The sequence below is a fragment of the Rana temporaria genome, chromosome 2 (genome assembly GCF_905171775.1).
Source record: "Rana temporaria chromosome 2, aRanTem1.1, whole genome shotgun sequence".
Lineage (NCBI taxonomy): Eukaryota > Metazoa > Chordata > Amphibia > Anura > Ranidae > Rana > Rana temporaria.
In genome coordinates, this window is record NC_053490.1 from 242826602 (window position 1) to 242850170 (window position 23569).

Here is a 23569-nt window from a genome sequence, read left to right on the forward strand (position 1 = left end):
TGGTCATCATATTGAAAAGATACATGTATATGTCAGCAACATATATACATAAACACATAATCAAATGTAGTATCTGGCCCGGATTCAGGTAGATCGGCGCATCTTTCTGCCGGCGTAGCGCATCTCATATGCGCTACGCCGACGTAACACAGAGAGGCAAGAACAGTATTCACAAAGCACTCGCTCCCTACGTTGCGCCGGCGTAACGTAAATTCCTCGGCTTGAGCTCGCCTAAGGTGGACGTGATGCATGTAAATAAATGGGCAAACGAACGGCACATGCGCCATCCCGTGGAGGCTCCCAGTGCGCATGCTCAGAATCACGTCGGAATGAACGCCTAAGATACGTCTAATCACTGAACGTAACCTACGCCCAGCCCTATTCACGTAGTACTACGTAAATGACGTAAAATACGACGGCTGTTCCATCGTCCATACCTTTGCATGGGATGCGCCTCCTTTAGGTGAAATAACTTTACGCCGGACGTACGCCTTACGTAAACGGCGTATATTACTGCGACGGTCGCAAGTACGTTCGTGAATCGGCGTATCCCAGTCATTTGCATATTCTACGCGGAAATCAATGGGAGCGCCCCTTGCGGCCAGCGTAAATATGCGCCCAGGATACGACGGCGTAGGACACTTACGTCGGTCGGAGGAAGCCAAATTTCAGGCGTATCTTGCATTAAGAATCCGGCGCATAGATGCGACGGCCCATCTGTGCACTTACGCGGCGTATCTAGAGATACGTCGCGTAAGTGCTACGTGAATCCGGGCCTAAATGTGTATGTATAAACATACTCCCAAAAGGGAGACCCTAAGAGCCGGTTCACACTGCGGTGGGAAAGACTTTTGGGGGCGACTCTACACGTCGTCCTGAAGACGACTTCAGAGGCGATAAGCAAAATTACTTCTGTATAGAAGTCAATGCAAATCGCCCCGAGCCGCTCCTCGAAGTCGTACAAGAACCTTTTTCTAAGTCGGAGCGACTTGCGACGCTCCTATTAGAACGGTTCTATTGCATAGAATGGGGGGAATCTAAGAGCAACCCATTAAATAATAGTATTGGTCTCCATTTCCTCGTTTAAGCCATGGGGCGACATGGTATTTAAATGTTCCAATGTTACACATGGAAAAAAGTACTTCACAGCTAATAATAAGGTTTTTAATCTAAGCTCATTTTACAATTGTTCTACTACGTATGCTATGAATAAGCACTGTATGAGAGTTTGAAATGCGTTAGCCTTTTTTCCTGATTTTTTTCTGTGACATCCATGTTGTGACCAGTTTTTATTAAAAGGAACACATTTTTATTTTTGGAGTGCGGCCGTCCCGGTTCTTTCTTATACATTTTTGCATACGTATGTAGTATATTGCTTTTTCTTGTCCTTGTGGCCTTTTATATGTAGGTAGAACCATTAGAGCCTTACGCACTAGATTTGGGGAACACCGACGTGCTGTACATGCAGGTAATCCCAAATATAGTGTTGCACGTAATTTTTTGACGCATCACCAAAAAGATACTACTGTGTTGGAGGTTTGGATTATTGAGGCCATTCCTGAAACTCCAACTGCTGTTGAAAGATTTCAACGTCTTTGTAGACAGGAAACCTATTGGATCTACTCTTTAAATACCATGTCGCCCCATGGCTTAAATGAGGAAATAGAGGCTAATACTATTATTTAATGGGTTGCTCTTAGATTCCCCCCTCTCTTTGTTTGTATTCTTGTTTTCTTGCATATTTGTGGATATATAAGTGTGTGTAATATATATATATATATATATATATATATATATATATATATATATACCGTGTTTGCCGGTGTATAAGACTAATTTTCCAGCCAAAATGTTGGTTTTGGGATATACTCACTGTATAAGACTACCCCCTTCCTACTAGTCATGCCTCGCCTCACAGAGCCACCATTACATGCCAGACTGTGCCCCATTACATTACATTACCCCTCCATTGTGCTGTTCTCCCCGTCCGCGCTCCGCTCCGTGTCCCCCCTTGCTGTGCCCTTACCTTATCCTAAGGTAGACATGCATTAGACATGCAGAATCGCGGCCGTACTGTACGTTTTTTCAAAAGCACGGAACAGAAGACGTAGGAGGCGCGGCTTTTGAAAAAACATACGGCCGCGATTCTGCATGTCTTTAGGATAAGGTAAGGTTAGGTTACCGACGTATAAGACGACCCCCGACTTTCAAGAAGATTTTAAGGGGTTAGAAAGTCGTCTTATACGCCGGAAAATACGATTTTATATATATATATATATATATATATATATATATATATATATATATATATATATATATATATATATATATATATATATATATATATATACACACACACATTTAGGGTCTCCCTTTTGGGAGTATGCTTATACATACATATATAGGGCCAGATTCAGAAAGATCAAATTGCGTCGCGGGAACGACGGCCATACTTAACATAGGATACGCCACTTAGGGGGCATGTTTATCTTTACGCGGCGTATCTCTTACGGAAACGGCGTATCTTTACTGCGACGGGCAAGCGTACGTTCGTGAATTGGCGTATCTACTCATTTGCATATTCTACGGCAAACTCAATGGAAGCGCCACCTAGCGGCCAGCGTAAATATTGCACTCTAAGATACAACGGCGCAGGCCGTCGTATCTTAGGCAGGTTTAAGTGTATCTCAGTTTGAGCATACACTTAAACATACGACGGGCTTATATTCCGAGTTACGTCGGCGTATCTACTGATACGCTGGCGTAACTCTTTGTGAATCCGGCCCATAGATACTACATTCTATTATGTGTTTATGTATATATGTTGCTGACATATACATGTATCTTTTCAATATGATGACCACCATATATTGACTCATCATTGTTATATTTATATATCATCATATACATTTTTCTGTATTTTTCCTTTTAAAGGCTTGTATCAGTATTCTCTCTTCTCCTCTTTTTCTCTTTTCTTCTCTTTCTCCCCTTTTTTCTCTTTTCTTCTTTCTCCTCTTTTCTTCTCCCCTTTCTCTCCCCCCCCGCTTCTTTTTTCCCCCTTCCCTTCCTCTCCCCTTCTCTTCTTTTCTTCTCCCCCCCCCCTTTCTTTTTTATATATATATATATATTCTAATCCTTATTCCTCCCTGTTTTTTACTTCTATATTTCATTATTATTATATAGTAATAATCTTTCTATAAAAACTTGTATAACTTTGCATTATATTATCATCATCACTTGACTTTATATTAATAGTTTTCTTCTTTATTTAATTTATTTACTTAATTTACTCTTTACCCTGATTATTACCATTATTATTGTTATTATCATCTTCATCTTTCAATTATTTACATATATATATATATATATATATATATATATATATATATATATATATATATATATATATATATATATATATATATATATATATATATATATATAGTGCCTTGCGAAAGTATTCGGCCCCCTTGAACTTTGCGACCTTTTGCCACATTTCAGGCTTCAAACATAAAGATATGAAACTGGAATTTTTTTTGAAGAATCAACAACAAGTGTGACAATCATGAAGTAGAACGAAATTTATTCGATATTTCAAACTTAAAAAAAAAAAAAAAAAAACTGAAAAATTGGGCGTGCAAAATTATTCAGCCCCCTTAAGTTAATACTTTGTAGTGCCACCTTTTGCTGCGATTACAGCTGTAAGTCGCTTGGGGTATGTCTCTATCAGTTTTGCACATCGAGAGAAACAGCTCAAGCTCAGTGAGGTTGGATGGAGAGCATTTGTGAACAGCAGTTTTCAGTTCTTTCCACAGATTCTCGATTGGATTCAGGTCTGGACTTTGACTTGGCCATTCTAACACCTGGATATGTTTATTTGTGAACCATTCCATTGTAGATTTTGCTTTGTTTTGGATCATTGTCTTGTTGGAAGACAAATCTCCGTCCCAGTCTCAGGTCTTTTGCAGACTCCATCAGGTTTTTTTCCAGAATGGTCCTGTATCATCCATCTTCCCATCAATTTTAACCATCTTCCCTGTCCCTGCTGAAGAAAAGCAGGTCCAAACCATTATGCTGCCACCACCATGTTTGACAGTGGGGATGGTGTGTTCAGGGTGATGAGCTGTTTTTACATTTTATGCCAAACATAACGTTTTGCATTGTTGCTAAAAAGTTCGATTTTGGTTTCATCTGATCAGAGCACCTTCTTCCACACGTTTGGTGTGTCTCCCAGGTGGCTTGTGGCAAACTTTAAACGACACTTTTATGGATATCTTTAAGAAATGGCTTTCTTTTTGCCACTCTTCTATAAAGGCCAGATTTGTGCAGTATGCGATTGATTGTTGTCCTATGGACAGAGTCTCGCACCTCAGCTGTAGATCTCTGCAGTTCATCCAAGAGTGATCATGGGCCTCTTGGCTGCATCTCTGATCAGTCTTCTCCTTGTATGACCTGAAAGTTTAGAGGGACGGCCAGGTCTTCGTAGATTTGCAGTGGTCTGATACTCCTTCCATTTCAATATTATCGCTTGCACAGTGCTCCTTGGGATGTTTAAAGCTTAGGAAATCTTTTTGTATCCAAATCCAGCTTTAAACTTCACAACAACAGTATCTCGGACCTGCCTGGTGTGTTCCTTGTTCTTCATGATGCTCTCTGCGCTTTAAACAGATCTCTGAGACTATCACAGTGCAGGTGCATTTATACGGAGACTTGATTACACACAGGTGGATTCTATTTATCATCATTAGTCATTTAGGTCAACATTGGATCATTCAGAGATCCTCACTGAACTTCTGGAGAGAGTTTGCTGCACTGAAAGTAAAGGGGCTGAATAATTTTGCACGCCCTATTTTTCAGTTTTTTATTTTTTTTAAAAGTTCGAAATATCCAATAAATTTCGTTCCACTTCATGATTGTGTCCCACTTGTTGTTGATTCTTCAAAAAAAATTACAGTTTTATATCTTTATGTTTGAAGCCTGAAATATGGCAAAAGGTCACAGAGTTCAAGGGGGCCGAATACTATCGCAAGGCACTGTATATGTAGTATGTGTGTGTGTGTGTGTATGTGTGTGTGTATGTACTTCTTTTTATTCCTTCTTTTTATTCTACTGATCGTGTGCTTTCAGAAAATATATGGCTTGGGGGGTCTTTCACAAATTCTGAAAGCTTTAAGTGAAAAATAAAAAAGCAAAGGAAAAATTGCAAAAATGGTCTGGCCACCTGAGTGTATAAAAATGGAGCAGAGGGCCTGGAAGGTGAATGGGTTAAACATTGGCCCTCGGAGATAGGCCTTTAACCACTTCAATACCGGGCTTTAAAACCCACCTCCTTCCCGGGCCTATTCTGGCACTTCTCTCCTACATGTACAAATCGTCATTATTTTGCTAGAAAATTACTCAGAACCCCCAAACATTATATAATTTTTTTTAGCAGACACCCTAGGGAATAAAATGGCGGTCATTGCAACTTTTTATCTTGCACCGTATTTGCGCAATCATTTTTCAAACAGCTTTTTTTTGTAAAAAAAATGGTTTCATAAATTAAAAAATATCAAAACAGTAACGTTAGCCCAATTTTTTGGTAAAATATGAAAGATGATGTTACGCCGAGTAACTAGATACCTAACATGTCACGCTTTAAAATTGCGTACACTCATGGAATGGCGCCAAACTTCGTTACTTAAAAATCTCCATAGGCGACACTTTAAAGTTTTTACAAGTTGCCAGTTTAGATTTACAGAGGAGGTCTAGTGCTAGAATTGTTGCACACGCTCTAACGCACGCGGCGACACCTCACATGTGTGGTTTGAACGACGTTTACATACGTGGGCGGGACTTGCGTGTGCGTACGCTTCTGAGCGCAAGCTACCGGGGACAGGGGCATTTTAATTTTTTTATTATTATTTTTTATTTTACTTATTTCTTTATTTTTTACACTTTTTTTTACACTTTTTTTTTCAATCGCTTTTATTCCTATTACAAGGAATGTAAACATCCCTTGTAATAGGAATGTTCGTGACAGGTCCTCTTTAAGGAGAGATGCGGGGTCAATAAGACCCTCACATCTCTCCTCCAGGCTGGAAAGAATGAGATCGGGAAAAAAAATTCACAGATCTCATTCAAACTAGCCGCAATTGCGGTTTGTTTACTTACGGTCTTCTCTATGGCAAACATCCGGCGGACGGCGATCATCTCTCCGGGTCCCCGGTGGGACGGGAGAGCCCGGAGAAGCACCGGATGGCGGCGGGAGGGGGGGGATGTCCCCTCCCGCCGCCTGTAAAAACGATCTAGCGGCGGAACCGCCGCTATGATCGTTCTTACGGTGCGCAGGATCGCCGCCGCTAAAAAATGATATCTCAATGATGCCTCCGGGTGCAGGCATCATTGAGATATCCCCCCGCAAAGCCCAGGACGTCATATGACGTCCACCCGGGATAACAGGTCCCCGTTTTGGATGTCATATGACGGCGTGCGGGTGTCAAGTGGTTAATGTATCCAATACAATTAATGTGGAGGCTGTCTCTTTTCAATTAAGATGTTTTTTAATTGTAATGACATATTCTCTGTGTTCTTAAAAAAGGGATATCTAAAATGGATTTGATTTCCAGAACCCCTGACATCTTTGTGAACCCAGATTAATTGACAATAAAGCTGGTGAGTGACAGTGGTGTACCTAGAACCTTCAGGACCCCAATGTAAGAAACCATGATGGCCCCCCTGCCCCCTGGAAAGGCCCTTTCCTCCGAGCCCAGTGGCAGAACAGGGCCAGGCCGCAAGTGGGTGGCTGCATATAAAGGAACCAAATTTCCCAGTGCTTCTCCTCCTCTCCCTCACGCACACCCACACGCACACACACCCACACGCACACACGCACACACGCACACATGCGCACATGCACACATGCACACATGCACACATACATACACACATACATACACACATACATACACACATACATACACACCTACAAAACATACATGCAGACACATACAAAATCGGCAGTGCTTTACCCTACCTCTTCCTGCCAGGTACTGCACTGTAGGGGTAGACAAAGAGCACAGCACCACACACTGTGCTTTTACTTTAGGTCAAATGTGAGCTGCCTGCACATTGCCGATTACAGTTCGGCTCAGGACCGGGGAGCTTGGTCTCAGCCGCCCTTGCCGCACCTCCTATCGAGGTATACAGGGGGGCCCTCAAGGGCCCTGCAGAATGGGGCCCGGCCGCAATGGTGACCTCAGCGACCCCTATACTTCCGCCACTGGTGAGTTTTCTGATAACCCCCTAGATAAATATTTAACCTGAGGAGAAAAAGAAAATACTAATTTCCAAAAACAAAATCAATCCTTGATACAGATAAATGTGTACATGGATATTGAGCCTCCAAGGGGTGACAACACCTCAAAAGATCTATAAGCCCTGTCTCAAGAATGTGATGGGCAAATGGAGTTTGCTCTTTTGGGCCCATGGGTTGAAGACATTTAAATAAATCAAATGTGGGATCCAAAATTTTGAAAAGCCACCGTAAGGAGCACAGCAAGGCCAGGTCAGCTATAACTGCGCAATAACCAGTGCAAGACCATCAGAAAAGGTAAACTCCTGCAGGGGCTGTCAGAGGGTTTTATCTGTGAACAGGTCATAAACTTATCATATTATATAGTAATTTGTTGATCTTGACATTTTTTAACTGTACAGCTTCGCTTTACCTAAAAAGCTAAATAGTTTTCAAATGAGGATGCATCTCTCAAAATTATAACTTTTGTCTGCCTTCCTTACAATGTCAGTTATCTAATTCGCACACCCAGTATCTATTGCAATAAAATGCTGCATCTCTGTGCTTCTCCACTTAGCTGCAAAATGCTGATTGATCGTACAGATCAGAGTGGGAGTTTTTTTTAAGATTGTTGAGCTTCTACTTTTTTTTTTTTTAGTTCAGAGATTTAATGTGCAGAAATGTTTTAAATTGATCGGTTTGGTTGTTTATTACAATGCTGTGGCTAACAGGGATGTGCAGATATCCATCTTGGTCAAATATCTGATGGCTTGTACACAATACTTTGTATTGTACCACACAATTGCTTTTTAATACAATATTTATGTGAAAAGCCCATGCAGGCCATGTTTTTGGCAGGTTGTACTTTTTTATGCTGTACTATGGCTATATATTTCCTGTTGCAAACTTTTGTTCACGCGAGTTGGATTTAATAACCGAATGTCTTGTTTTCTGGGGTAGATCTTGTCTATAATGCTCTATTCATCGAAGAAAGAGACCAGCCATATTTCTGAAAAAAACGAACCATCTTCTGTAAAGCCAGAACAAGATAAAGATGCTGAGTCACCTACAGTTGATGATCAGAAAAAGCCCAATCCTTTAGAAGGTCTTGATGAAACTACAAAAACATGTTTTCAGGTAAACTAAGCCAATTATAAGCAAAAGCATTAAGAGCTTTTGTTAAGTCTAGTACACATGATCAGTTTGTTTCTTTTAACTGACAGCTCAGGTCGGAGCCACTGTACTACCAATCCGATGTTAGTACATCAATCTTCCCTGCTGAGCTATTGTGTTTTGCCAGGGGGACGCCCCCCGCTTGCCAGCGCTGATCAGGAGCCGGTCCACTGCTGGTTTTACAGCATGCTCGTCCAACAGAAGCCGGCTGCCATACACACTAGCTGGGCGGTTTTTATTGTTGAATTCACTGAATTGTTAATGATCTCAGGAGTGTCTCAAATTTTTGTCAAATGCAATTGCAATGTATCTGGAAGCAAGCAGTATTTGCTAGTCAACACAGGCACTATAAAGGGGTAATTCCTGGTGCTGCACATCTGAGGAACCCTTTAGAAGTGGATAGACACCAGGCCACGCCCCTTTTTTTTTTTTTTTTTTTTACCACTACAGGAGCCAGAATGGGCTTTAGCTCCTGCTGGGACTCTCAGTGGAGGTACCTGCCTGTACAACTTATATTCACCAAGCCTGAGTGGCACATGAAGAGCAGATAGAACACAGAGAAGCTGATATATGTTGGGTTACATTACAGCTATGTTCTGTTACCTGTTTGCTGCTGTTAATGAATATTATTTTTTTCTGTATTGATAAGTTTGTTCCTAATTGCTGTAAAAAGTTGGAGAGCTATGTCCTCCAGATAAAGTTACTGCAACCTTTAGCAAAGATTTCTCTTTACACCAAGGTGATGATTGGGGAATGCAATATCCAATTGGACATTATATTGCTTTTGGCGCCACTCAAAGTAAAGATGAAAATATATCCCTGTATCCCAGAGCATACGGTGAAAGCTTATCTTGATACCAATCCAGAGGGCTAGTAAATGCAAAGCGGAATAGATCATCACTACTCCCAACCAGCCCAGATGAATGAACGATGGGTATCATAAGACCCTATGACAAAACCCTGCTGTGGTGGAGAAATGAGACTGAGGATGCTTTTTATCGTTTATTCACCTGGGCTGGTCGAGCGTAGTGGCGATCCTTTCCCCCTTACATATTGGGCTTTTGTTAATTTATCAGCCTGATAAATGTATTGTGTGGTTTTTATGGCTGTACCACTTAACATGGTTCTAATTTTTTATTTTTACCCCCAATCAGCAGATTGCGAATGCAATGTACGGCTCCTGCAGACTCTCAGGATAGTTGTCTTCCCGTACCTCCGATACGGGTAGGCAGTTACCTGAGAGCAGGAAATTCAATGAACTACGACGATGCTCGCCAGTGCCTTCACAGTTAATTGACAACTGCAAACTGTCAGCTGCAATGGCTGATGGTACTTGTATTCTATTCATTCATAGGAAACTGTGAATGAATGAATGATGGGGATGTGTTGGCGAAGTCCCGCACAGCCGCAATGTTTTCAAATTGTGACAGCGGGTGCACAGAGACGATCTCCTGCCTGTTGTCACAGTGGCAGATCAGGGAACTAGAGCACATTAACATGTTACAATGTTACACCCTATATACAGGTGCAACATGTTACAAAAGGTGAACCTATCCTTTTAATGCATTCTCTGCATTAAAAAAAAAAAACACCTTCCAATACACTTGTTGAAGTCTTTACTATCTAAAATAACTTCATTCAAGTAGAGTTGTTCTCATCACTCAAAATGCTAGAGTAAAGAATGCTTGGCATTCATGACACCGTTTATGCATCAGACTAAAAATGTTGGCATCCCAGGGATCTGTTTATGTTGATTCCTCCCTGTAAATGCTTACCACTCTTATATAATTAGGTCTTGTGTATGTACAGGAGCAGTTATCTATGGGAGAACATCTGACTTTTCTAGGGAGTACTGGAAAAAATTTCTACTGTGTTTTCATACTGTGACTCCATATAATTTATCTTTGTATGTCTTTGCATGCTGTGGATTATGTAAATAATTGTTCATGTTACATAGGTTATTCATGAAGCCCATAATGTACCTTTACACATCCTTCGAGCAATATATGAGATGGAAAAGAAGAGTACAGAATCATTCCTTGAAGACATTCAGAAAAGGTAAAGTATGAAACGGCACTGCTGACAAATATAAAAACACCCTTTGGTCCAGTTTTTAAGAATTTTTGTTACATTTAGATCAAAAGACTGATGGTATAACCACCTGCAATGTTTCATTTTACTGCACTGTAGGCCAGTTACATTGCACAGTACTGCTGGTTTAAAATATTTTCATCTCCTGCAGATCTGCTAATTATGTTCTGGAAATGCCCAAAATTAGTCTCTTATTGGCATCTGGTAATAGACACCATTATGACACCATTATGACACGTGTCAGGGGATCTAATGATCCCCTGACACGTGTACTAGGATATCTAGATGAGGAAAAACCATGTCACTGAAAGCTAGAATATCCATTACTAGATTATTGTTCTTGGCACATAATTGTGTCACATTTAAATGTCTCTCTCCCCTTCCCCTGTGTTTGATAATTGGCGTACACAAGTTGGCTTCACCCGTCCTATGACGTTCTTGACTTTGAGTGGGTATATCTGAAAGATGGGTGCAGCTACAGGCATAATGCAGATATCGTCTTTTTCAGCCAGCGATTCCCTACACCATAAGAACAATCATAGCAGCTATTCCGCCGCTTGATCGTTGTTACAGGAGGCAAGAAGGGCCGCCCTCCTGTGTTTCTGCCAACTCAACGATATAATCAGTGAGTCGGAGACTGGATCCGCCGGCCTCGGATGTTTACTATAGAGATTTCCTGCAGACCAGATGGTCGCTAGAGTCTTTATGATCGTCGGAGGCCAGGCGCGATGTTATGCCCGGCCTCTGCATTTAAACAATCGGCGGCGCCTCGGCTGGGAAGCCGAGATCGTTTATTTTTTTTATTTCAGGCTTCCCAGCCTAGAGGTGAGATGCAGGGTCTTATTGACCTCATATCTCACTGTAAAGAGGACCTGTCGTGCCATATTCCGATTACAAAGGATGTTTACATTCCTTGTAATAAAAATAAAAGTGATCAAATTTTTTTTTTTTTTTTTTTAAATTAACAATAAAATATATATATTTTTTAAAGCGCCCCTGTCCCCGTGTGCTCACACGCAGTAATGAACGCATACGCAAGTCCTGCCCACACATGAAAACGGTGTTCAAAAACCACACATGTGAGGTGTTGCCACGAACGTTGGAGCGAGAGCAATGATTTGGGCCCTAGACCTCTTCTGTAACTCAAAGCATCTCCTATGGGGATTTTTAAGTACCGAAGTTTGGAGCAATTCCACAAGCGTGTGCAATTTTGAAGCGTGACATGTTGGGTATCTATTTACTCGGCGTAACTTCATCTTCCACATTATGCAAAAACATTGGGCTAACTTTACAGTTTTTTTGTTTTTTTTTAAAGCACAAACGTTTTTTTCCCCCCAAAAAGAATGTGTTCGAAAATTACTGCGCTAATACCATGTGAGATAAAAAGTTGCAGTGACCGCCACTGTATTCTATAGGGTCTTTGCTAAAAATAAAATAAAATATATAGAATGTTTGGGGGGTGTTATGTAATTTTCTAGCAAAACAATTGATTTTTACATGTAGGGAGAAATGTCAGAATTGGCCTGGGTGGCAAGTAGTTAAAGAGCAACAAATCTTTCAATAGCAGGGTACCCCTCACAGTTTCATTAAGCTTTGGGACCCATGGCTGCTGGTCCCTGGCTCCCCTAGCTTTAGTGTAACTGCAGATACTTCTTTGTTGGTGCCAATAATAAGGCCGGCCATAGGCTGTTTGAATCTCGGCCAGGTTCCTGCTGAACCATGGTCTGAGGTTCAAACCGTGTATGGGCAGGCTGAGTGTACCAAGTTGATCGATCAGCCTGGGTACAACCAACCTGGCAGATTTACTTGCGATTATCGCGCACGGCTGCTATAGCCACTAGCAATAATCACTGTCTTCTTCTGGCAAGGGCGGCTTCCCCCCCACCGGGACAACACATATTCTCGGCTAGAGGAATTCCCCTGTCAGCACTGTCTGTTGATGGCCGAATTGTGCGAAATGTGCACTGTGTATGACCTTTTCTTGTTTTTAAAAACCTACAAAAACACTATTAAAAACCTATTTGCCTAAAAAGAATATATAATTTCAGCACGGTTTATGAAATCCAACATGTGGCTGCTCTATGGGGACCACAATTTGTCTTGTTTGTTAATTTCCATATTATCAGCATAATTTTTTTATTTTCTATGACCTGAAGAATTTTAGGCATGTTTTCATGTATTTTCCTTAAGATTTGATGGGAACACTGATATGATTGATGAAAAAGTTAAGAAGATGGCACAGAAATGGCAGCGACTGAAGTCCGTAAAATCAGTGGAACGGCTCTTAAATGTGGAAGACACCGACATAATCATTCCACCTTGCCTGGTTAGTTATGACTGAGTTTTTATTTACATAAGAATGGTATTGAATAGGGCTGCAACTAACGATTATTTTCATAATCGATTAGTTGGCCGATTGTTTCGATTAATCGGATAATAGCCTTAAAAAAAAAGAATAAAAAAAAATTTTGGGCCAATTTGTTGTTGAACAGATTACAAAACACAAATTGCTGCAAAAACACACTACATGCTTTTCTGCAGCTTCTCCATTGAAGTATATTGAACCAAAAAATTAATAAAATAGCACCGATTTGCGTTAAGTCCTTGCCCTTTCCAAATACGCAGCAGCCATAAAAAAATCATGGATGTGAACGTGTCCCTTAGGAAAACATGTAAAAAAAAATAAAAATAAGTACAAAAAGAGCAAATCGCTTTTTTAAGGGGTTCATTTTTTTACGGTGGGAAAGTGAAAGTAATATTTACAGTAGCAATTTGCTTTTTTGTACTATAAAGGGACAATTTTAGTTTTTTAACCCCATTATGTTACTGGCCGATAAATCGATTATGAAATCTGTAATCGATTAATTTCATAATCGATTAGTTGTCGATTAATCGATTAGTTGTTTCAGCCCTAGTATTGAATTTAGCCTTATTTGAAGTGTCCACCTAAAAAAAAAAATTCAGTGCACGAGCACCAAGACAGTGGAAATGCATACAAAATGACCCCATTTTGGAAAGCAAACACTACAAGGTATTTTCTGGAAGTTTTGTATGTATGTATGTATATGTATATGTGTGTGTGTGTGTGTGTGTGTGTGTGTGTGTGTGTGTGTGTGTGTGTGTGTGTGTGTGTGTATGTATGTATGTATGTATATAGATAGATAGATAGATAGATAGATAGATAGATAGATGCTTTAACTGGTCTGGCGGTCACCGTGGACGCTGTAACTGGTGTGGCAGTCATTAGGGACGTTGAATGAGTGGTGATAAGGGACACTGACTAACAGAAGTGGTTCGGTGACATTGTACTGCTGTGGTGATGATTAAAGATAATGGCTGGCTGCACATTCATATATTGCCTACTGTCATCAGAGCATTTTAAACTGACAGGTTTCTAATCCATCTCCACTCTAGCCAAAACTAAAGGAAAAGTTTTGCCTTTTAGTTCTACATTAAAACCTTTGTTTGATAGTGTTTTTCAAGACGACTAAATATACATGCAATATTTTGATATACAAGTAGTGTCATGTCACCGAGTATAAAAGCGAAGAGAGGCACCTCTAAGTGTAGCAATATGGTTCCATTTGATGAAGGTACAACATTTAGGAACTCGCATGGTTGGTGATTAAAACAGACACATCCAAGTATGCAGGCATCTGAGGCAAAGCCACATAGACTGTCCTCCGCACCGCCACCAACGTCATCCCTTTCGCGCTGATCTCCATGTGTGCTTCAAGCCTCACTTTCAGGGTAGTCTTCCCGGTCACGATTGCAGACTGACAGCGGTGAGAGCCGGCGGTGCAAAGGATGGTCTATGTGGACAGCTTTACCCCAGAAACCTGCATACTTGGATATGCCTGTTTTAATTAACAACCATGTGAGTTGCTAAATGTTGTACCTTCATTAAATGTTATGGTTACCGCATTGCTATAATATTTTTATATAGACTATAAACTGAAAGACCTACAGTTGTGCTCATAAGTTTACATACCCTGGCAGAATTTATGATTTTTTTGGCCGTTTTTCAGAGAATATGAATGATAACACAAAAACATTTCTTTCACTCATGGTTAGTGTTTGCTTGAAAGACCTACAGTTGTGCTCATAAGTTTACATACCCTGGCAGAATTTATGATTTTTTGGCCGTTTTTCAGAGAATATGAATGATAACACAAAAACATTTCTTTCATTCATGGTTAGTGTTTGCTTGAATCCATTTATTATCAATCAATTGTGTTTACTCTTATAATGGCATTAGAAATTATCAAAATGACCTTGATCAAAAGTTTACATACCCTGGTCATTTTGGCCTGATAGAATGCACACAAGTTGACACAAAGGGGTTGGAATAACTATTAAAGGTAACCATCCTCACCTGTGATCTGTTTGCTTGTAATTAAGTGCGTGCTTATAACAGGCCAATGAGTTTCTGGACTCCTGACAGACCCTTGCATCTTTCATCCAGTGCTGCACTGTTGTTTCTGGATTCGGAGTCATGGAGAAAGCAGAAGAATTGTCAAAAGATCTGTGCTAAAAGGTAATTGAACTGTATAAAACAGGAAAGGAATATAAATAGATAGCCAAGTAATTTAGAATGCCAATCGGCAGTGTTTAAACGCTAATCAAGAAGTGGAAAATGAGGGGTTCTGTTGAAACTAAACCACGGTCAGATAGACCAACTAAAATTTCAGCCACAGCTGCCAGGAAAACTGTTAAGGATGCAAAGAAAACCCACAAATAACTTCAGGTGAAATACAGAACTCTCTGAAAACATGTGGTGTGGCTGTTTCAAGATGCACAATAAGTAGGCACTTGAAGAAAGATGGGCTGCATGGTCAAGTCGCCAAAAGAAAGCCTTTACTACACAAATGCCACAAATTATCCTGCTTACAATACGCCAAACAGCACAGAGACAAGCTTCAAACCACCTGGCACAAAGTCATTTGGAGGGATGAGACCAAAATGTTGCTTTTTGGCCACAACAATAAACGCTACATTTGGAGAGGAGTCAACAAGGCCTATGATGAAAAGTACACCATTCCTACTGTGAAATACGGAGGTGGATCGCTGATGTTTTAGGGATGTGTGAGCTGCAAAGGCACAGGAAATTTGGTCAAAATTGTTGGCAAGATGAATGCAGTATGTTATCAAAAAATACTGGAGGAACAGTTGCATTCATCAGCCAGGAAGCTGCTCATGGGACGTACTTGGACATTCCAATATGACAATGATCCAAAACACAAAGCAAAGTCAACCTGTCATTGGCTACAGCAGAATAAAGTGAAGGTTCTGGAGTCGCCATCTCAGTCTCCTGACCTCAATATCATTGAGCCACTCTGGGGAGATCTCAAACAGGCAGTTCATGCAAGACCACCCAAGAATTTGCAGGAACTGGAGTCTTTTTGCCAAGAGGAATGGGCAGCTTTAACATTTGAGAAGATAAAGAGCCTCGTCCACAAATACCACAAAGCTGTCATGGATGTTAACCACTTCGTTACTGGCCCATAGTCCAATGACGTCCTGTTTTTAAAGATGGATATCTCAGTAACGGCAGCAGCTGCTGCCACAACTGAGGTATCCATCTTTAGTGCCGACGGTCCTGTACACGATAACGGCGGTCTCCGCGGCGAATTCGCCGCGAGATCGCCGTTATCGGTGGCGGGAGAGGGGCCCCCCCCCTCCCGCCGCTGTCCCGCGCCCTCCGCCGCTTACCGGAGCCGTCGGTAGCGGCGGAGGGGATCGCGACCATCCGGCAGCTGAGCGGGGACGAGACTGAAGGAAAAATCTCCTTCGCCCGTCCCCCATAGCTCTGCTGGGCGGAAGTGACGTCAAAACGTCAGTCCCGCCCAGCCTCTTAAAGAGACATTTTTTTTTTGTCATTTGAAAAAATGACATTTCCAAATTTTTTTTTTTTTTTTTGCATTTAAGCCCAAATATTAGATCTGAGGTCTTTTTGACCCCAGATCTCATATTTAAGAGGACCTGTCATGCTTTTTTCTATTACAAGGGATGTTTACATTCCTTGTAATAGGAATAAAAGTGATAATTTTTTTATTTTTTTTTATTTCAGTGTTAAAAATTGTAAAATAATTAAAAATAAATGCGAAAAGCAAAAAAAAAATTTTTTAAAGCGCCCCGTCCCGACGAGCTCGCGCGTAGAAGCGAACGTATACGCGAGTAGCGCCGACATATGAAAACGGTATTCAAACCACACAAGTGAGGTATCGCCGCGATCGTTAGAGCGAGAGCAATAATTCTAGCCCTAGGCCTACTCTGTAACTCAAAAAATGCAGCCTGTAGAATTTTTTAAACGTCGCCTATCAAGATTTTTAAGGGTAAAAGTTTGACGCCATGCCACGAGCGGGCGCAATTTTTAAGCGTGACATGTTGGGTATCATTTTACTCGGCGTAACATTATCTTTCACAATATATAAAAAAATTGGGCCAAATTTATTGTTGTGTTATTTTTTAATTTAAAAAAGTGAATTTTTTCCAAAAAAAGTGCGCTTGTAAGACCGCTGCGCAAATACGGTGTGACAAAAAGTATTGCAATGACTGCCATTTTATTCTCTAGGGTGTTAGAAAAAAAAAAATATATAATGTTTGGGGGTTTTAAGTAATATTCTAGCAAAAAAACTGTTTTAGTCTCGTAAACACTGAATCTGAAAAACAGGCTCGGTAACGAAGTGGTTAAAGGGGGCAATACGCGGTATTAAGAACTGGGGTATGTAAACTTTTCATCATGGTCATTTGTAGGGTTGTCCCGATACCACTTTTTTAGGACCGAGTACAAGTACCGATACTTTTTTTCATGTAGTCGCCGATACCGAATACCGATACTTTTTTTAAATGTCATGTGACAGTTTTCAAACCACAATACAGACTAAGGATATTTTCTTTAGAATTATGAAGAACTCTAACTCAAGACATTATAAAAGAATAAAAATGAGTAAAAATGAATAAAAATGTTTTATTTGCTTGTCACGCAGTAGTAAAAAACTCAAAGAATTTTCATAGAACATGTTGATAAATACAAAAAAAGTATTCTATTTAGGTATCGGGAGCATTTGCGCGAGTACGAGTACTCCCGCAAATACTTGGTATCGGTCCCGATACCGATACTAGTATCGGTATCTGGACAACCCTAGTCATTTGGGTAGTTTCTGTTGCCATTATGTTTTAAAAAGAGTAACACAGTTGATTTGATGATAAATGTTTTCAGCCGATCACGAACTATGAGTGAAAAAAGTTTGTGTTATATTATCTGAAAAATGTCCAAGAAATCATAAATTCGACCAGGGTATGTAAACTTATGAGCACAACTGCATGAATAAATGGTTGTGAAACAAATCACCTGAGTTTTCATTATTTCTTATGGGGAAATTTGCTTTGATATACAAGTGCTTTGGAACAAATTATGCTCTTGATCCAAGGTTTTGCTGTACTTTAAAAATATATAACAAAAGAGGGGCCAAGGGGGTACCACATGCATATAAACTATAAATAGGAAAAGTAGGACTTTAGGGCAGACTTTATAGGTACCAGAAAAGGAATACAATGTAACATTAATGTTATATTGTCTATTTTTATAACTGTACATTAAAATTATATATTTTTCCTATTAAGTTTGTATTCCTTTTCTGATACCTATAAAGTCCGCCCTTAAGTCCTACTTTTCCTATATGCACTTTAAAAATACAGTGAGGGGAATTTATCAAAATAAGCCAGAGTCTGGACCAGCTGTGCATGGCAACCAACGAGCTTCTATCTTTAATTTTCAAAGCTTAATTTAGCAAGCTGAAGATAGAAACTGATTGGTTGCCATGCCCTGTTGCTTCAGATTCTGTCTAATCTAGTGTCATAAATTCTCAGTGCATTGTCAGGTCAAATAGAAAGCTAGGAGCACACTGTATTTTGGGCAAATCAACTCTTTTCTGTATTGCAGAGTAATGAAAATCCTAAAATATGCAGAAATGTGCATGTATTGCAGAGATGTAATTTAGGGTTTGAACTAAAAAGGCTTCTTTTTTTTTGGTCTGGTAAATGGAGATTTTTCTTCTTTTTTTTTTTTTTTTTCTCTAGTTGGTGCTTTAAGTACTGTTTTTACATTTTCAGGAACAGGAATTGATGACTCAGCAGTGATCCAAGCCCCATTGCAGGGATATGCAATTAGTGGACCTCCAGCTGTTGCAGAACTACAAGTCCCATGAGGCATTGCAAGATTTTGTCAGCCACAAGCATGATACCCAGATGCAGAGGCATGATGGGACTTGTAGTTTGCAACAGCTGGAGGTCCTCTAATTGCATATCTCTGCCCTATTGGAAACCTCAGTGCGAACTTTAAGACCCATTAAATAATGCAAAAGGCATGAAGCTAACCCACAGTGCTCAGGGAATTTTTTTGTCTTAATTGGTAAAACAAATTTCTCTTCTGTTCATGGACGGACACAGCAGCAATTGACCTTAGGGTATTATATCCTTCCTTCTAGGAGAGACTAGGCAGAAAACAGCACTTTAAGTGTTAAAAACACTTTCCTCAGTACAGCTCCTCCCAGGGGGCGTGGTCCCCCGGGTATAACCCACTCTCTGACTCAGCAGCTCCAGTTTTTTTTCTGCCTAGCGTCAGGAGTAGACATGGCCTTGCTGGAGTCCATGTACTTTTATTTTTTTTGCTTTTATTTTGTTCCAGCATTTTTTGATCCTGAGATCTACTATCAACTGCCGACTGGGTGACAGGCTGGATCTTGATCCTTGTAGTCCCCCCATGCTCGGCCATCAAGCGTGTGCCGGCCCTCAGCTCTGGGTCGTCCACGACATGCCCTGTTGCTCCAGAGGTGGCCAGGGGAACTACATGTTCCAGGGCACACATATGACCGGTCTCTATGGCTTTGTCAGTGTGTCTGGCCGACAGCCATGCCGTTTAGCGGACCTTGGTTCTGTCCGGAATGCCTCCAGCCGGTGGTCACAGGATGGGTAAGTAGTGGCCCCTTGCCCTGGCAAGGTGGTATGGCTGGTGCTTTGCTTTCCTGGGAAGGTCGAATGAGGGTCCGTCCTGCTTTCCTCTCCCTCCTTCCCCATGCTGGGCTGAGGCTGTAAAGGGGGGGGGGGTCCGCCTGGGGCTCTGTCACTACGGTGGCTGTGCTGCTATTAATTTTTTGTAGTGCTTTTGCTTTTTCACCTTTTAAAGGCTTGCTTTTTTAAGATTCATTGGTGTGCGGCTGTCCATATCCTGCCTTCAAGTTTTTGCCTCATGCATTGCAGGCACCCACCTGTTTCTGAGAGGACATTGATTGCTCAGGTGTGCTCACCTGGAGCAGCAGCTTCTCCCTTCTTATTAATTTGTTGTACTGGATTTGCTGTGTGTGCTGGGCTGTGTTTTCTGCTGTGTCACTGTTGCTTTAAACACGTATATGGCCGCCATTTTGTAGCCCGCGAATTGCTTCCTGAGGGACGGCACAGAGCGGACAGCACTCTCGGCGCTTCAGCAGCACTACAGCCTGGCCGGATGGTGAGTTACCTAGGGGTCCCCTGCTCTCTGTTTTTCGGCCGGGAGGATGACCTGTGGGTCTCTGCCTTGCAGTACTAGGGCGGAATAGCGGTGGGTCAACATGAAGTCTGAACAGAGACTTCTACCCCAACCATGCCTGAGTTAATAGGAGAAATGGGTGATCTATAATATGCGCCCTAATAGCCGCCCACCGTTGCGCCTGTGGAGGAATAAATGATGGATAAACTTTCTTCCATGGGAGGCAAACGACTCCAGAGTAGGGGTGCCATGCTGTGGAATGCCCTCTCCTTGGAACTTAAGATGACACCTAACCTGCTCCTCTTCAGAAAAAAACGAAAGATGGAGCTGTTCGTCCAGGCCTATGGATAAATGTATATTCTTTTCTCTCTCACAGTCCGCCCCCTCATTGAAGGGGCCACTTGCCTCTCTAATAACTATGATGTCTTCTACCCCATCCTCTATCCCCACTGTTCCTTTTTTCTTTTATATTTTTTCTCATACACTTCACGGCTCTTTCCTCTTGCTCCCCTAAGGGCTGGATACCCTTTCCTTTCACCGCCCTCTCTTCTCTTTTCTCTCTCTTCCTCACCACGGATTGATTCAAAGTTACATCTAACCAGCGGCGCTTAGACGCTCACTTCACAGTGGGCATTTGGCGCCTAATTAAGCTCAAAAATCAATCAATCAATCAATCAATCAATGCCTAGCTGCTGTTTAAATAAATCGGTGAACAGAAAATAAATAAATTGATCACACTCCCTGTGGGGTGTCAGCAAGTTAAAACAGCGCTAACAAATATATGTGCATATTTGACTAAATATAAACAAAATTACAACCCATATATGATGATATTAAACCATATGTAAACAGTGAAGAATAATAAACACTGAACTGTGATTGTAATGAAATAAAACACCTGTGAAGACTGAAAAAACGTGAAATGGAAGCACTAAAAGTGCAAAAGAACAGTCTCTAGAAATAATTCAAAAAGTGAGCCAAAAAGTTCATGTGATTAAGGATCCTGCGATCTTCAATGATTTCAAGAACTTTCACCACACCCGACAGTGCTCTGTGATTCCTCCCCCATCAAAATGGACACTCACCAGACAAGTATGCCTCACACTCTCGTGTTTTGGCAAAAAAACCTTATCAGATATAGATGTTCCAGTCAGTAAAGATGTATTCCCGATATGACCTCCAAACCGTTCCACATAGATGTCAGGGAGAGACAAAGAAGTGCAAATAGTGTGATACCGTCAAGGGTTTAATAGCACACCAAATTAAAACTTCAAAAAGTACACTCACAAACAAAAACTTGTAAAACAGCAATATGTCACATCAAAAAACTCCTTCAAACGCACAACTGGTGAGAAGCGGTCACGGCGGACCCCCGATCAGCAAGAAAAAGAAATCCTCCTACTCACGGTGCCATAGACAACTGTCAGGTGAAGCCGCACATCCAATTAAATAAAAACTTCAAAAACACACTGCATCCAGACACGTAGCATTCACTGGTAGAGATAGACTGTGTGGCAATACCCCTGTATACCCCATTTCACGTTTTTTCAGTCTTCACGGGTGTTTTATTTCATTACAATCACAGTTCAGTGTTTATTATTCTTCACTGTTTACATATGGTTTAATATCATCATATATGGGTTGTAATTTTGTTTATATTTAGTCAAATATGCACATATATTTGTTAGCGCTGTTTTAACTTGCTGACACCCCACAGGGAGTGTGATCAATTTATTTATTTCCATGCCTGAGTTAACCCTTAGTGCCCCTGCGGTCTCTGTAGAGCCCATACGGCAGTCCCTTGGGCGTTTATCGCCAGGATTGAAGCGACAAGTGGCCAGAAGGGGGGTAAAAACCCCCTCCCTGCGCCTGCTTCTGGGGATGGCTCTGACACGGAACCGGACCCTACTGCTGGCTCTGGTTCTGTCATGTCAGATGATTCAGGCTTCGCCCACACGGTCAGTGAGGATGACTCTGCTTCAGGGTCAGCGCTTGATATGGCGTTTTGTTAGAGCTCTTATCACTGCGGTGCGGTATACTCAAAAACTTGAGGACAGCGGAGACATCAGAGATGCCAGTCCTCTTTTGGGTTTCGCACGCCGCCCCGCAAAAGTGTTTCCTTGTGTTCCATACCTGGACAAAATATCATACAAGGAATGGGATCGGCCAACATACATGCGGTCCGTTTATCCTTTTGAGGAAGACTTAAAAAAATAAAATAAAAAAAAAGTCCTCCGTCAGCGTACCCCCCCTGTGTCCAGACTGCTCAAGTCTACCACGTTACCTGTGGAAGGGGCTCCCACCTTTAAGGACCCCGCAGATAGGAGAGCTGAGGCTGTGGCCCACTCCATTCTCACAGTAGTGGGGTAGGCAGTGAGACCGGTTTCGGCTGGAGCTCTAGTGTCACAGACAATTACCTAGCGGGCAAAGTCCCTGCTGCCGGAGCTGGAGGCGCATAATGCTCCTGATCTCTGTGTGGGCCTGGCTGACCAGTTGGTGCAGGGCCTGTAGTTTTGTCTGTGAATTGGCCCTGGATACGCTCCCCTTGCTCTCCAGGGCCTCCGCCTACGCGGTGGTACTATGCCACCTTGTGTGGCTAAAGTGTTGGTCTGCGGACCAATCCTCTAAAAGGTCCTTAGGGGACTTACCCTTGAAGGGTGAACGGCTTTTTGGGGCGTCCCTGGATGGCATCATTATAGATGCTACAGGGGGTAAGAGCACTCTGCTCCCACAATCTGGGAAGGGTAAGGAGCCTCGTCATAAGCAGGGTCCCTTCGTTACCTCCCCAATCAATTTTTTTTCCGCCCCCCAGGTGCGGCAGGAAAACGTTTTCCAGGGTGCTAAGGCGCCCGCTGTAGATCAAAAGCGCACCTGGTACCGCAAGCCCAACAAGCCTGCGAACAAGCCTGCTTCTGCATATAGGTCTGCCCCCGCCAGACACTCGGGTGGGGGGCCGACTTTGCGGATGTGCGGCTCGGTGGAGATCCCTCCTTTCCGACCGCTGGGTTTGCGAGGTAGTTTCTTCGGGGTACAAGATAGTTTCTCTCTTGTCCACCAAACAGATTTTTCCTTCCAACCTCCAGCTTCCTCCGGTACGCCGGGTGGCCCTGTCTGGAGCTGTTCAGGATCTGCTGGTCAGGGGAGTGATTGTACCGGTTCCTTCAGGGAACGGTTTCAGGGGTTTTTACTCCAATCTGTTTGTAGTCCCCAAAAAAGGAAGGGGTCCGTCCAATCCTGGACCTCAAGGCCCTTAACTCTTTTGTCAAAGTGCAAGGATTCAGGATGGAATTGTTCGCTCTGTAGTGGTGGCTCTCCATCAGCGGGACTTTATGGCGTCCTTAGAAACTCAAGACGCGTACCTGCATATTCCCATAGGCGCAAAACACGGAGGTTTCTGCGTTTTGCGGTCGAAGATGACCATTTTCAGTTTGTGGCCCTCCCCTTCGGCCTGGCTTCGGCACCACAAGTTTTCACAATGGTGCTCGCTCCGATTCTGGCCCTATAAA

General features: G+C 41.9%; 1 protein-coding gene across 2 annotated transcripts in view; it reads left to right on the forward strand.

Moving 5' to 3' along the window:
- ZZEF1 (zinc finger ZZ-type and EF-hand domain containing 1) overlaps window positions 1-23569 on the forward strand; it is a 300633-nt gene that overhangs the window by 229788 nt on the left and 47276 nt on the right. For both annotated transcript variants that reach the window (XM_040336714.1, XM_040336715.1), the window contains 3 exons: window positions 8234-8410; window positions 10404-10504; window positions 12728-12863. In XM_040336714.1, coding sequence (XP_040192648.1) covers window positions 8234-8410; window positions 10404-10504; window positions 12728-12863 — 414 coding nt within the window. The remainder of the gene's footprint in view (window positions 1-8233; window positions 8411-10403; window positions 10505-12727; window positions 12864-23569) is intronic.